The sequence below is a fragment of the Thalassophryne amazonica genome, chromosome 1, assembly GCF_902500255.1.
Source record: "Thalassophryne amazonica chromosome 1, fThaAma1.1, whole genome shotgun sequence".
In the NCBI taxonomy this organism is placed as follows: Eukaryota; Metazoa; Chordata; class Actinopteri; order Batrachoidiformes; family Batrachoididae; genus Thalassophryne; species Thalassophryne amazonica.
Genome location: NC_047103.1, coordinates 14784033 through 14800490, shown reverse-complemented (window position 1 = coordinate 14800490; position 16458 = coordinate 14784033). Strand labels below are relative to the sequence as shown.

At 40.0% G+C, this 16458-nt stretch overlaps 1 protein-coding gene across 4 annotated transcripts in view; it reads left to right on the top strand.

Moving 5' to 3' along the window:
• Nucleotides 1-15415, top strand: part of zc2hc1a (zinc finger, C2HC-type containing 1A) — a 32026-nt gene extending 16611 nt beyond the window's left edge. For 3 of the 4 annotated variants that reach the window (XM_034165708.1, XM_034165645.1, XM_034165538.1), the window contains 6 exons: nt 506-648; nt 2730-2832; nt 4641-4716; nt 5812-5913; nt 12751-13584; nt 13628-15415. In XM_034165708.1, the coding sequence (XP_034021599.1) occupies nt 506-648; nt 2730-2832; nt 4641-4716; nt 5812-5913; nt 12751-12886 (560 nt within the window). In that variant the 3' untranslated portion in view covers nt 12887-13584; nt 13628-15415. Of the gene's footprint in view, nt 1-505; nt 649-2729; nt 2833-4640; nt 4717-5811; nt 5914-12750 lie in introns of all 4 variants that reach the window. The other variant, XM_034165590.1, reaches the window with a different exon arrangement.
• The last annotated feature ends 1043 nt before the right edge of the window (nt 15416-16458 follow it).

Here is a 16458-nt window from a genome sequence, read left to right as displayed (position 1 = left end):
CGTGTCAATAAAGCTCCATTGAAATTGAAAATTGAGAAGGAGAGAGTGACAGAGACAGGGAAAGAGAGACAGAGAGACAGACAGAGAGGGAGAGAGAGAGGGAGGGACAGGGACAGAGAGCAAGCATTGTCTTTTCTCTTTTAAGTCTATAAAAACAAGTATAAAAGTCTATAAAAAATAAATAAAAGTGCTTAATTCTTTCACCAAAACATCAAATCTCGGCTTGCAACTTAGCTGCACCTTCTGGCAAATTGTAGCTGAATTTTCAGGTATTCTTTTTAAGTAAATACTTCATCATGAAGCTGTATAACTGGGGATACAAAAATCCTCATATAAAATCAATAATAATGACAATAATAATATTAAAGCAAACAGAACTCTGGTATCGGTATTGGCAGATATCCAAATTCAAGTATTGGGATCGGATCAGAAATGAAAAAATGTGGATCTGTGCATCCCTAGTTACAGGTGTGTTTATTTACCCCTGTTGTGTTTTGTATTTTAGACTACATCCAGTGTCCTTACTGTCAACGGAGATTCAATGAGAATGCAGCAGACAGACACATCAAATTCTGCCGCGAGCAGGCCGCTCGAATGCCCAACAAGAGCAGGACAGTAGAGACAAAGAAAACCCCAAGTCGCACACAGGTACTCGCCACTAGTCATATGTAAGGACAGATTACCTTGGTTTTCTTAGAAAATATTTTTTTACTTGTTATTACCATTGTTAAGGGCCCGTTCACACATAGTGCGAATACGTACAACTCAGGGCAACTCACGGCAGTAGAGCTTGTATGAGTGCACCACGAAACATTGCACCGATGGGCAGGAGTGCATGATGCCGGTGTGTTCGTGCACGCGGGAACACAGTGCCAGCAGCTGCACGATGTGTAACCACATTGCACAGCTGCTGTCAAGAAAAAATAAATAAAAAATACATGTCACCCACGGGATTTGAACCTGCACTTTCCAAAACCTCTGGTTGCCAGTCAGAAACTTTACCACTGAGCTACCATCACTGGAAGGACATGGACGTATAAAAAAAAAAAAAAAAATCACACACTATATAAAAACATTGCATTATATTGAATGTAGATGACTGCAGGACTGACACCGCGTCATGTGGAACAGAACTCACTTGGGTGACGTGACAGTCAGATTGCCCACTGCGTGTTATGATCTGACGGTCCATTTCGACCTGGGTGCAGCCTGTCAATGGGCTGCAGCGTGCACGCACACGCTTGCTACAGCCCGTCGCCACAGCGATGTCGATGTATGTTTTTATTTTATATCCACGTGATCACAGCAAACAGACACACATGCGTCACATTGGGCATTTGTTTGTCCATGTCCATCCAAACACAGTATGTGTTGTCCAGCTGGGATGTCCAGAACAACAGATATCCACAGCCGCTTTTGTCTGCGGCCACACCTCCCATCATTTCAGCGCACACACCAAAGCCTCACTTGTGGGGCACTCAGACAAATTTCACTGTCAGCATGACAGTGATTGTCTGCTGACTGTCGTGTTAATAGTATGAATGGCCAGACATTTTCTAAGTGCCATGCGAGCGGTGTTAGATATTTGTGCGTGTCACCTGGAATTTGGCCGACACCTGCCTCGAGAGGGTTTGATGGGCTCGCACAGCGGGTGTGCGCAAATAGTTGTAGCAACAGGTGTACAAGGCAGCTGCATTTTTACACATTTTGCACATGATTCCTGCTTCATGAGCACTTTATGTGCAAATCAACCAAATTCTCACTGTGTGTGAAGGGACCCTAAGCCTTTTTTTTTTAGTTTAGGTTCAGAAATGAACCCATCATACATAGTGGGTTGAATGTTGTGGTAGACCTTGTGTGGAATGTGGATGCTAACCACTGTGCCAAGAGGAAGACTGGATGTCCTCAGTTCCACGTCTCTTTGGAGACTCCTTGGATACCACTGGACTGATTCTGTATTAGATGAGCAGTTCCAGGCATGAGAATTTTCAGGATTGTTTCTGACGTCCAGGGTGTACCTCACCTCACGAGGCCTTATAACTGCTGGGATACGTTCCAGTCCCCTGTGACCTTTAACTGGAGTAAGTGGGTATAGAAAATGGATGGATTGTCCATATTGCACCAAACATTTTCTGATTTGGGGCTGTAACTGGCTATGAAGTCAATTTCACAAGACGACATAGAAATGGCTAAACTGTGATTAAGTGAACTTTTTTTTTGCTGTCAGCTGGTTTAAGCCTTAATGATCCTTAATCAAACACAATCACAGACCTTTTAAAGAAACTGTTAAAAAAAAAATCCACCATGCAGGTGCCTTATTGCTTTGGATTACAGTGACTCGGGGGGTGGACCAGGTAACATCTAGTTGTGGAAGATATATTCCAGTGGACTGCAGATCTGTCTAAATTGTAGCCAGAATGAAAGCTGTTCTGTAAATTCAGCAACAAAAGCACTTGCTCCCAAACTCCATGTGAGACCTGTTGGGTGTTCTTGATCTGGCCACCTGTTGGGGAGGATTTTTCCATCATCCGATCCCGTTCTGTTGCTTTTGGTGTTCTGAATTCACCCGTGCTGTCTTTCCTCTTGCCATCTCTCTGATGTTCTGTTCTAGTGTTGCAGTTTGAGCACTGGGGTCAGTGGTAGTTACACCCCCATGGATTTCATTTTGACATTTGACAGAAATGGACAGCACTCCTTATTTTTGACATTTTTTTTCTGTGTGTATTCAGTACAAGCCTTCTGCCCCTGTAAAGAAGATCAGCTCTCCTGCTGTGTCAACCCCATCAGCGTCCTCCCGTTTACCTCAGATATCAGGCCTTGGACAGCTGACCAGTAAGATCACATGCTGCTGTGTTCAAATCCAACATTTCTCTGTATTTGGAAGACTATGGAATAAAAAAACTTCAGTTTTTAAACCTAGGTTGTACAGTTGTATATAAAAGTTTAGGCACCCCTGATGATTTCCATGATTTTCCTTTATAAATCATTGGTTGTTTGGATCAGCAATTTCAGTTAGATATATCATATAGGAGACGAATACACTGATATTTGAGAAGTGAAATGAAGTTCATAGGATTTACAGAAAATATGCAATAATTCTTTAAACAAAATTAGACAGGTGTATAAATTTGGGAACCCCAACAGAAAAAAATCATCAGTATTTAGTAGATCCTCCTTTTGCAGAAATAACAGCCTCTGAACACTTCCTACAGCTTCCAATCAGAGTCTGGATTCTGGTTGAAGGTATTTTGGACCATTCCTCTTTACAAAACGTCTCCAGTTCAGTCAGGTTTGTTGGTTTCCCAGCATGGACAGCACACTTAAAATCACACCGCAGATTTTCAATAATATTCAGGTCTGGGGACTGAGATGGCCATTCCAGAATGTTGTACTTGTTCCTCTGCATGAATGCCTTAATAGAGTTTGAGCAGTGTTTAGGGTCGTTGTATTGTTGAAAGACCCAGCCCTGGTTTAACTTCAACTTTGTCACTGATTCATGAATATTGTTCTCAAGAATCTGCTGATATTGACTGGAATCCATGTGACCCTCAACTTTAACAAGATTCCCAGTATCTGCACTGGCCACACAGCCATACAGCATGATGGAACCACCTCCAAATTTTACTGTAGGTAGGAAGTGTTTTTATTGGAATGCTGTGTTATTTTTCAGCCATGCATACCACCCCTTGTTATGTCCAAATAACTCAGTTTTAGTTTCATCAGTCCACAGCACCTTATTCCAAAATAAAGCTGGCTTGTCCAGATGTGCTTTAGCATACCTCAAGCGACTCTGTTTGTGGCGTGTACACAGAAAGGGCCTCCTCTGCATTACTCTCATCCAGCATCTTGTGCAAAGTGTGCTATATAGTTGAACAATGCACAGAGACACTATCTTCAGCAAGATCATGTTGTAGGTCTTTGGAGCAGGTCTGTGGGTTGACTGTGACTGTTGTCACCATCCTTCGCTTCAGCTTATCTGCGATTTTTCTTGGCCTGCCACTTTGGGCCTTAATAGTACTGTGCCTGTATGCTTCTATTTCCTCACTATGTTCATCACAGTGGAAACTGACTGAATCTCTGAGATAGCTTTTTGTATCCTTCCACTAAACCATTATGTTGAACAGTCTTTATTTTCAGGTCATTTGAGAGTTGTTTAGAGGCTCTCATGTTGCCACTCATTAGAAGAGATGCAAAGAGGAGAAATATTTGCAAATAGCCATCTTAAATACCCTTCTTCATGATTGAATTTACCTGTGTAAGGAGGTCAAGAGTCAATGAGCTTACCAAACCAATTTTGTGCTCCAGTAATTAGTGCTAAATGTATTCAAATCAGTAAAATGACAAGGGTGCCCAAATTTATGCACCTGCCTAATGTTGTTTAAATAATTATTGCACACTTTCTGTAAATACTAGAAACTTCATTTCATGACTCAAATATCACTGTGTTTGTCTGCTATGTGATATATTTAACTGAAATTGCTGATCCAGACAACCAATGATTCATAAAGGAAAATCATGAAAATTATCAGGGGTGCCCAAACTTTTACATACAACTGTATCTTTTTAATGGGTTTCAATTAAAATAAATCAGTCACGTTGATCAAATGTCACTACAGCACATTGTTTTTTTTCCTCTGTAGGTGCTGTGTCTAGTAAAGTTTCCTCTGCAGGTTCTGTGAAGACTTTTCCTTCCGGCCTCACAAGCCCTCCGTCAGGGTTAGTTCACAAATACCTAAGATGTACTGCAAGAAGAAAACAACTTTAAAAAAAATGAAAGGGATTGTTTTTAATATGACATTAGTATGGGTAATGATATTTACATTTATAGGTCCCCTTTTATGACATGCTGCAAAACACAAACTAAGTATATTTGTCTAATTTGTAAAAGATGTATCATATCCTAAAAATTCTGACATAAAGGTAAAATGGAATTTTCTCAGCTATTTCAAAACCTTATTTCAAGAAATGTTAATTTTAACTTCTTCCATTGGCAGACTTTTATAACTGGTTACAAAGCAAAAATTCAAAAATATCTGCCAGTGAAACGTAAAAGTGTTCCACGTTTTGTATGAAACAGGCTGAAATTGAAATTCCTTAATACTGATATTTGCCAAAATTAATTCTTTTAGGGCAGCTTTTTGGTCAGCCTTCATTGACACACTAAGTTTGAAAGAAATCAGCATTAGGACCTGGAACCTTAGACCCAGTAATTGAAACCAACTCCAGGTATGTTCCAAGTTTGGTGCAAATGGAGTGAAGACTTAAATTCTAACCTTAGACCCCAATCCCCCAGAAGTTGACCTTTGATAAAGTTGACCTCGCCAGTGCAATTCCAGAACTGGCCCATATATGTGTACCATGTTTTAGTGGAAAAAAAAAAGTTTTGACCTTTGATTCCAATAACCATGAAGTCTACCAAAACAAACACTTCAGAGGTATTTCTGGGGTTACCCTTCATCCACATTCCACGCTTGGTGGAAATCTGCCAAAGGACCTGGGAGAAGTGGAGCAAACAAACAAATGTTTTTTAATTTTCTGTAAATTGTAGATTGTGAGTGCAAACACTCCTCAGGCTTTCTTTTTATTATGCTTTCCATTTTGTGTTATCAGCACTTCAGTTTACTTGTTTTTTTTTAAGTGTGATTATAATGAACTTGTTTTCTTAATCGGATGTTTTTTTTTTTCCAGTGTCATTAATGATGAGTGTCGGTCAGTTAGCAACTCAAACATCTGTTTGAAACGTTAAATAGTCATTGTATTTTTTTTAAACACATTGTAATGGCTTCTTTCTCTGCTGCTTGTCTCCATCAGTGTTGGTGTTAAGACCCGAGCCGTGAGCGCTGGTTACGGTTCTGTGAAGAGCACTCAGTCAGGTGGAGGAATTAAGAAGAAAGCCAACGTCTGGGTGTCTCAGTGAGTCAGCCGTCAAAAGATTTGTAAAGGGCATATCTCACTCCAGTCAATGCTATTTTTTTTTAAATTCTATACCAGATTATAAATCATTTCTTACAAAGTCTTGTGTGGTCCCTGATATAGCTGATAAAAATAAAATAAGCCAGGGTGTGTCAGAAAAGTACAAGGCAGCCATTTTGAACCAGAATGGTGACATAACCATGCTCACCAGATTTAGCTTCCTGAAGCTTTAATATCGCTTTCAAGTCAGATTCTTGTATTTTGCTGGTCAATGTTTGTCCGCCTCCTTTGTAAGCCGTGGTGTATATGTCTAATTAAGATTAAATAAGCACAAAGTAGTAATTAATAATAATAGTAATAATAATAATAAATACATACCCTGAAAGACATCCACTGATTTTACTCCTGTGTTTGCACACAGCAGTCATGTAGAATATCATTCAGCTGTCTGTGCTGCACTTGTTCTTGTGGCTCCGTATGTAAACAGTGTCGTTATCTGCTTTCAAAGCTTCCAAATTCTACAAGTTCCATATGAAGGTCAGTAAACATCTGATAGCCATCATCACATTTGTGTTGTTTCATTCTTTCAATTGTCTGTCCACAGTCAGTGATCCGGTAAACATCCATGTTGTGGAAAACGAGACCGTCCCCCAGCCACTTGTGTTACATGTCATGGTCACACTTATAAACACACGGATAAACTTGTGTGACTTTCTCCACGAAGCTCACCAGGTCCCGGCATAGCTTGGCCCAACGTGGGAGAGACAACATTTGACAGTAACAAAAAAATAAAAAAATTCAGGAGAGGCAACACACTTTGTTAGAGTTCTGCTGTCACCACAAATGGAAGCGATAGCATCCTTTACACACAAGTGTGTTTCCCACATGTGCCAGCTGCATTTCTTGTCTTTCCAGGAGACACGTAAAAAAATAAAATAAAAAACACTCCCACTTTCCCCCTCAAATATCTTATCGTTGGGAAACTGTGCACCTAATAAACACCAGGAGTTGGTGTTGCTGGACCTTATCACAACACACCTGTTCACCATTTCAATGTATTCAACATGAAACCCCATGAAAAATACCTAATTCCAACTGAGAAAATGGCGTTTTTTTCCCCCCCCATTCATTTCAATAATCCTGTTGAAAGTAGCTTTGGAGGGAGGTCCCTAACGTGAGGTCACTGAAATCAAGATTTCCTGCAGGCTATCAAATCTGACTGTTTCAAAGCAGCAGATGAAATTAAGCTAAATTCTTCATGTTTATAACTTCTTGTCTCAGGGCATGTGGCACCAAAAATAAAACATAATACACCAATATTTTCATACTTCTTTATATATTTTGAATAGTTAGCTCATTTGACATATCATTTACCAGTGATATGCACTTTAAGTTGTGACAGAATGTTGAATGAGTAAGAAAAATTTGTAAAACTACCACATAAGAACCTTAGAGTTTAGCATCCTGACCTCCTGTGGTTTGTTGTTGTATTACACAAAAGTGTATCATTACAACAAATTAAAATAGTTTACTTTAAGAAGCTTTAACAGCAGGGGTGGTGGTTAATGCGCTTGGTTTCGGTGCAGAAGGTTCCGGGTTCAAATCCCACCCCTGCCACATTTCTCCGTGTAATGTGGAGTTGCGTCAGGAAGGGCATCCGGCGTAAAACCTGTGCCAATTCAACATACAGATCCACCTTGGATTTGAAAACAAGGGAGCACCCAAAGGGACTTAATTTTTTTTACTTTAAGAAGCTTTAAAATTGTTCTGTTTAATTGTTACTTGAACAGAAATCTCTACAATGTCAGAATAAAATGCAAGTAATGTTCCATATTCTTTCCATTTCATATTCCATGGTTTAACTGGAATCCAAACCATATCTAATTCTGATCAGAGCGTCAAACCAGGTGGTTTTGGTTTTTTTTCTCTTCCAATCAGTTCATTTGAAGCAGAATCTATATTTTGCACAATTTTTAATTCCACTTTAAAATTCTCATTCCCAAAAAAGAAATATACATTAATAGCATTCCATATAAGTCTGTGTGACATAATATGTATCTTTTGGATGTTGTTAAACCTAAGTAGAACTAGCTTTCTACACTCAACAAAAATATAAACGCAACACTTTTGGTTTTGCTCCCATTTTGTATGAGATGAATTCAAAGATCTAAAACTTTTTCCATATACACAATATCACCATTTCCCTCAAATATTGTTCACAAACCAGTCTAAATCTGTGATAGTGAGCACTTCTCCTTTGCTGAGATAATCCATCCCACCTCACAGGTGTGCCATATCAAGATGCTGATTAGACACCATGATTAGTGCACAGGTGTGCCTTAGACTGTCCACAATAAAAGGCCACTCTGAAAGGTGCAGTTTTGTTTTATTGGGGGGGATACCAGTCAGTATCTGGTGTGACCACCATTTGCCTCATGCAGTGCAACACATCTCCTTCGCATAGAGTTGATCAGGTTGTCAGTTGTGGCCTGTGGAATGTTGGTCCACTCCTCTTCAATGGCTTTGCAAAGTTGCTGGATATTGGCAGGAACTGGTACACGCTGTCGTATACGCCGGTCCAGAGCATCCCAAACATGCTCAATGGGTGACATGTCCGGTGAGTATGTCGGCCATCACACAGCACAATGCCACAGATGTCGCAAGATTTGAGGGAGCGTGCAATTGGCATGCTGACAGCAGGAATGTCAACCAGAGCTGTTGCTCGTGTATTGAATGTTCATTTCTCTACCATAAGCCATCTCCAAAGGCGTTTCAGAGAATTTGGCAGTACATCCAACCAGCCTCACAACCGCAGACCACGTGTAACCACACCACCCCAGGACCTCCACATCCAGCATGTTCACCTCCAAGATCGTCTGAGACCAGCCACTCGGACAGCTGCTGAAACAATCGGTTTGCATAACCAAAGAATTTCTGCACAAACTGTCAGAAACTGTCTCAGGGAAGCTCATCTGCATGCTCGTCGTCCTCATCGGGGTCTCGACCTGACTCCAGTTCATCGTCGTAACCAACTTGAGTGGGCAAATGCTCACATTCGCTGGCGTTTGGTACGTTGGAGAGGTGTTCTCTTCACGGATGAATCCCGGTTCACACTGTTCAGGGCAGATGGCAGACAGCGTGTGTGGCAGACAGCGTGTGTGGCGTCATGTGGGTGAGCGGTTTTCTGATGTCAGTGTTGTGGATCGAGTGGCCCATGGTGGCGGTGGGGTTATGGTATGGGCAGGCGTCTGTTATGGACGAAGAACACAGGTGCATTCTATTGATGGCATTTTGAATGCACAGAGATACCGTGACGAGATCCTGAGGCCCATTGTTGTGCCATACATCCAAGAACATCACCTCATGTTGCAGCAGGATAATGCACGGCCCCATGTTGCAAGAATCTGTACACAATTCTTGGAAGCTGAAAATGTCCCAGTTCTTGCATGGCCGGCATACTCACCGGACATGTCACCCATTGAGCATGTTTGGGATGCTCTGGACCGGCGTATACGACAGCGTGTACCAGTTCCTGCCAATATCCAGCAACTTCGCACAGCCATTGAAGAGGAGTGGACCAACATTCCACAGGCCACAATTGACAACCTGATCAACTCTATGCGAAGGAGATGTGTTGCACTGCATGAGGCAAATGGTGGTCACACCAGATACTGACTGGTATCCCCCCCCAATAAAACAAAACTGCACCTTTCAGAGTGGCCTTTTATTGTGGACAGTCTAAGGCACACCTGTGCACTAATCATGGTGTCTAATCAGCATCTTGATATGGCACACCTGTGAGGTGGGATGGATTATCTCAGCAAAGGAGAAGTGCTCACTATCACAGATTTAGACTGGTTTGTGAACAATATTTGAGGGAAATGGTGCTATTGTGTATGTGGAAAAAGTTTTAGATCTTTGAGTTCATCTTATACAAAATGGGAGCAAAACCAAAAGTGTTGCGTTTATATTTTTGTTGAGTGTACTTAGGCTCTGCCATTCAAAGGTGTGCGCGACGTTCAGAGGAAGACAGGAAGTGAATTCAGCACCAAATTACTACAGAAAAAAATAGTTTAATGTGTAATTAAAGTATGAAAAAAATAATGTTATTAACTAGTTAGCATTATCTCAAATAAAGGTTTCTGTTTCAGAACATTAAAGAACTGGCCCAGAGCCTTGATTCTGATTTAATTATATTCAAGAGTTTGTGTAGTTACAGTATGTAGTCATTTCTGTTGTGTTTTAGATTTTTATTTACTGTCAGTCATATTGTAGAAATTATTCACTTTGAGATGAAAGAGAAGCTTTAAAAAAAGTTTTTGTACACTGTATTTTCCTAGAGTATGTCACTGTTTTTTTTGTTTTTTTTTTACTAATTTCTGAGGTCCTTTGACTTATACTATCCTGCTATTTATGTACCGAAAAGAAATTAAAAAAAATCACGCATTCATTGACAGCACCAACTGTTATTATTATTATTATTATTATTATTATTATTATTATTATTATTGTAAAAAATAATCATATGGATTTCCCCAGAATCAGAGCACTAAACAAAATAAATGCCAATAATAAAATTATACTACAACAGTGCACAAAAATCCCAACTTAAAAAATTGATAATACAGAAAAACGTGCTACTTATACTCTGGAAATAAAGAAACCTGATTGTTTTTACAACTGAGTTTGTTACCTAAAACATTCTTCTGATTACACCTTTGGGCCTGTTTAATCAAATTTTACAAAAATCTTGAAGTTGAAATATTTAATTAAAAAAATGCTGCATTTGATTTTCGGATTAAACAATAACATTTTTCAATGTTATTTAAATTAAGATTTTCAGGTTCCTCATGTGTCAGATTACTTATTGTCTTGACACAATACAATAAATTGATTAATGTCACAGCTGTAGAACTATTTTTTTCCTGATTCTGAGATCCAGATGAATTGGTTGATCTGGATCATTTTGTAGACTTTGGTAGACATTAGTGACTTTAGGTAAAGTTTGAACTACAGGGAGTTCTGACCACCCTAGTTGATTAAAGATTGTGCCTGTGAATTATCCAGACAAACTAATAACTACACACAAACTACATCCCCAATTCCAATGAAGTTGGGACGTTGTGTGAAATGTAAATAAAAACAATGCAATGATTTGCAAATCCTCTTCAACCTATATTCAATTGAATACACCACAAAGACAAGATATTTAATGTTCAAACCGATAAACTTTATTGTTTTTGTGCAAATATTTGCTCATTTTGAAATGGATGCCTGCAACACGTTTCAAAAAAGCGGGGACAGTGGTATGTTTACCACTGTGTTACATCACCTTTCCTTCTAACAACAATAAGCATTTGGGAACTGAGGACACTAATTGTGAGTGTCATGATTGGGTATAAAAGGAGCATCCCCAAAAGGCTCAGCCATTCACAAGCAAAGATGGGGCGAGGATCTCCACTTTGTGAACACCTGCGTGAAAACATAGTCCAACAGTTTAAGAACAATGTTTCTCAGTGTTCAATTGCAAGCAATTTAGGGATTCCATCATCTACAGTCCATAATATAATTAGAAGATTCAGAGAATCTCGAGAACTTTCTACACGTAAAGCCAACATTGAATGCCCGTGACCTTCGATCCTTCAGGCGGCACTGTATTAAAAACTGACATCATTCTTACTGCGAGGGCTCAGGAACACTTCAGAAAACCATTGTCAGGTAACACAGTTTGTCGCTACATCTAGAAGTGCAAGTTAATACTCTACCATGCAAAGTGAAAGCCATACATCAACAACATCCAGAAACACCACCGCCTTCTCTGAGCCTGAGCTCATTTGAAAAGGACAGACGAAAAGTGTGCTGTGGTCTGATGAGTCCACATTTCAAATTGTTTTTGGAAATCATGGACGTAGTGTCCTCTGGACAAACGTGGAAAAAGCCCATGCAGATTGTTACCAGCGCAAAGTTCAAAAGCCAGCATCTGTGATGGTATGGGGGTGTATTTGTGCCCATGGCATGGGCAGCTTACACATCTGTGATGGCGCCATTAATGCTGAAAGGTACATCCAGGTTTTGGAGCAACACATGCTGCCATCCAAGCAACGTGTTTTTCAGGGACGTTCCTGCTTATTTCAGCAAGACAATGCCAAGCCACATTCTGCACGTGTTAGAACAGCGTGGCTTAGGAGTAAAAGAGCACGGGTACTAGACTGGCCTGCCTGCAGTCCAGACCTGTTGCTCATTGAAAATGTGTGACGCATTATGAAGCGCAAAATATGAAAACGGAGGCCCCGGACTGTTGAACAATTGAAATCGTACATCAGGCAAGAATTGGAAAGAATTCCACCTACAAAGCTTCAACAATTAGTGTCCTCAGTTCCCAAATGCTTATTGAGTGTTGTTAGAAGGAAAGGTGATGTAAGACAGTGGTAAACATACCACTGTCCCAGCTTTTCTGAAACGTGTTGCTGGCATCCATTTCAAAATGAGCAAATATTTGCACAAAAACAATAATGTTTATCAGTTTGAACATTAAATATCTTGTCTTTGTGGTGTATTCAATTGAATATAGGTTGAAGAGGATTTGCAAATCGTATTCTGTTTTTATTTACATTTTACGCAACGTCCCAACTTCATTGGAATTGGGGTTGTAATTCTGTAAGTTGGTTAAAGTTATAAAGTCACTTTTGTTTTTCCGAACAGTGCTTTCTATGTTGTGTCCTGAAGTGGTTTCCTTAAACCGTTTAATAGTCTCAGTAAATCTGTACAGAAAATGCCACCATTGACAGATGAATGCAGTTCATGATGTTGCTTGGCAATGTGTGTTAAATCTCTCAGGACTGATTCCAACAGTGGGGAAGAAGTTGGCAACAGCGGGCTGAAGAGCAGGTTCTGCTACGCTTGTGGATCCAAGTACCCAGTTGAATCCGCCAAATTCTGCTGTGAGTGTGGAATCAGGAGGATGCACATGTGATGGAGGACAGAAAGTCGGGATGCACCGGTATTCAGACTAGAGCCAGAGGTTCACCAAAGTTCATGCTGAGAATAGGAAAACTAAGTGTTATCACTCAAAGCAACCAGACAGATTTTCTGTTCTTCGAGTTCTGTGATCCGAGTCTGTTGTTACAAATGCTGAATTTTACTTTTCCTGTTTTCGTTTGGTGTCGACAGCAGGTAGCTGTGAGCGTAACCTTCAAAGCAGGTCAGGCCATAAATTGGATGAGATTAACATGACCAAATGGGTATCTGTTAAAGGATCTGAAATCCATCCTTCCTCCCTTCTTGCCGTGCTCCCTCACAAACTCGCCGTGTCCCGACCGGAGTGCAGTAAGTTTGACTATTGAAGAAAACAAAGTGGGTTTGTAAAACTGACCCATCGCAAAGATGTCATCATTTATTTAAGTGTTTAGTCCAGACGGAAGCAGCTTTACAGGCAGCGTTTGTCCCCATTTCTACAAAGTTTAACCATTACGAGCCTGATTGTTTTTCTTAAACAACACAAATGTAGCATCTACCTGAACTCTCGTATTTTATACAATACTTTATTTTCTTTATTTGTGTTCATTTTTTCAGACTGAAGAGTTATGCCTTGTTTTTGTTGATGTGTTCCAAAATAAATGTTTTAGTTTGGCTTCGCGTCAAATGTAAATGCACCTGGATGTGATGCATTTGGTTGTTTTCCTCTTCACAGTCTTTCTGTTGAGTCAGTGTTCAGTGCACGGAGGCATTTAGAATCAGTAATACAGGAACCAACACTCTGGTTGGACACTATAAAGGAGACTCATGAAGGACATGTATCCCAGAACGTTACATCATTTCCAGAGGATGTCATGTGACTACTGATGGTATCGGGATATATGTGCAGACGTTATGCCTTATAGTGGGGTTAAAATTAGGGGTTGGAATTAGGTTAAGACTAGTACAGAGTGAAAAACAGTGGTTGGGATCAGGTTAAGTCTGAGCTTGGGTTAAACTTACAGTTTAGTGGTGGTTAAAACTTGGATTAGGTCAAATTTAGCACTTAAAACTAGGATTTGGATAAAATTACAGGTTAAGTTAAAATTGGGAGTTATATTAAGGTTGGGATTGGATTCAAACTAGAATTCAGTTAAGATTAGCATAAGATTCATAAAAACATTGAGTTAAATTTAGGTATTAGGATTAGGTATTAGGTTGAAGTTAGAGATTACGATAAAGTTGAAGTTTGTAGAATTTGCATTATGTTAAAGATGGGGTTATATTAAGGTTAGGATTAGGTTCAGATGAAGATTGGAATAAAATTGGTTGGATTATGTAAAAATTCAGATTTAGGATAAACTGACAATTCATTAAAAAAATTGGGATTATGTTAAAACTGGGTTTAAATTGAGGTTTGGGCTATGTTAAGATTAGGATGAAGTTATTAGGGTAATCTTAGGATCGTGTTCAGACTAGCCTTGGTTTAAAATTAGGGGTGGATATGGTTAATTTTAGGTTTGGATAAAGTTAGAATTTGGTTCAGAGTAATTTTGGGGTTAGGTTTAGGTCTGTAAAGTCTCCACCAGACTCACAGACACACACGTCATGTGACAGTCTTTGAGAATGATGTAATGTTCTTGTTAAGTGTCCGTTGCGAGTCCCCTCCAGCCCTCTCCAAAAAATAAAGGGCTGATTGTAAAACAGCTTCTAGGTGAAGCCAAAGTATGTCCATGGCTTGTTTTTAGTGGTTGGCTGAAGTGGAGTTTATTAACCCTGCCTGCCCTATAAGTAATATCGAATGTGTACGTTTTCAGCAAACCAGCTTGCACACGTTTATTGAACAGAATCTGGTTTAAAATGAGGTTAGCAGAATCAACATTTGCTGTATTTTGGCTTCACTGTTTCACACTGCGAGTGCAGGATGGCACTGTGTTCATCTTGGCTTCAATTCTGTAGGTTCTTTCCCTCAGCCAACCAACAGAGGATGGCAGAGGTTATGTGATCAAAACATGCTGGTTGGATTTTTACGATGTTACATGGAGAGATGGTCCTTGGGTCCAGAATATTTGAGCAAATTTTGGTGGAAATTTAAAATTCAGACCTCTCAAAATATTTCCTTTTTTCATTCATACCTTATGACATCACAAAGATCTGATGAGGGAGGGATTCTTTCTGACTGCCGTACCCCAGCTTCAGAATTTTAAATACATTTTCCATCACTAAACTCAATCTGATTTGAGCCCTGTATTTGCACAAAGGTTTTGGCATGATGTACGAGTCGAGTTCTGCGTCTGAAATGATTGCTCCAATCCGTGCTGTTGATAGACGTTTTCCCGCCAACTACTATTGGTCACATTATAGCAAAGACATAAACATTCTGAGCCCTTTGGATCCAAGACACCAACCCCAGACCAACCACATTTCACCACGGCAAATGTTTTAATGGACTTTCTGGTGTTTCTGTAATGCTTAAAACAGTTGTTAGCTTGGATGCGGTTGTGCACTTAATGCCATGTATATTCACATTAATAAACATCTGTGAAGACGCTTGTCATTTACAGTTTGTAAGGGAGTGCAAGAACAGACTAAAGTGCTACATTGGGTCACTTGGGGTAAATATTGTAACAAAAACTTGGAACATAAATATATTTGGAGTACTTGCATCATTAAGTACCAGAGTTTTTTTTTTTTTGTCTTTTTTTTACACATAGAGACATGAGCTCCATGAAAACACGTTGCGTGTGGTTGTTGACAGAAACGCGTTGCCGCACTAACCGGAATAGCTGAAATCAGATCTGTGAGCTGAAACCACTCGTCTGTGGCAAAATGTGCTTTTAAGATATCAATCAATCCATGATTTATCACCACACTGTCACCTTAGCCAGAGTACCCGTGACTTGACAAACAGCCTAAAACAACTGAAACAAAACCAGAGGCGGTATCTGATAAGAAAGATGTGCCAGGACTCGACACAAATAGCCAAAGTGAAAGCAACACCGCGTATTGGCACCTTAATAGTTCCTGGTCACGCTTGAGCTGGTGTTACTGTGAGAGTGATAGTTGATAATCGTAACATATCCCTTGGATTCACTTGCTTGAAAAGAAAATAATTTCTGTAATATACAATGTTAAGACATAGTTTCCCATTAGTCACATTGCAGAGAGCTACTTTGTACACAGTGCTGCTTTTTACACAGCCGAGTGTTGTTCTCATGGTACCTGCAGATGCGCGCACCGCATGTCGTCCATGCCGGTCCCAAGCACGGAGTGTTCCGATGACTTTGAAACATTTTCAAAAATGGCTTTTTGTACAAGTCTGAAGCTTATCTGAAGAGTCAGTAGTCAGAAAGCACCCAAAGAGCTGCAGTGGAGATACGAGTATACTGGCGCTTGATGGGACAGCTTAAATGAAGTGGAGACTTCCAGTGAAGAACTGCATTGTCTGGAAGATCTCGCAGAGATCAGGAATATTTGTTTCTCCTGTTGTTGCTAAATCATACACTTGAGGTCGGCCTCAGCTGTACATTAATAGAGAGTTCAAGAAGCTGTAGCATTCAGTCATGGAAGACAGGATGGCCTTGACCCTGC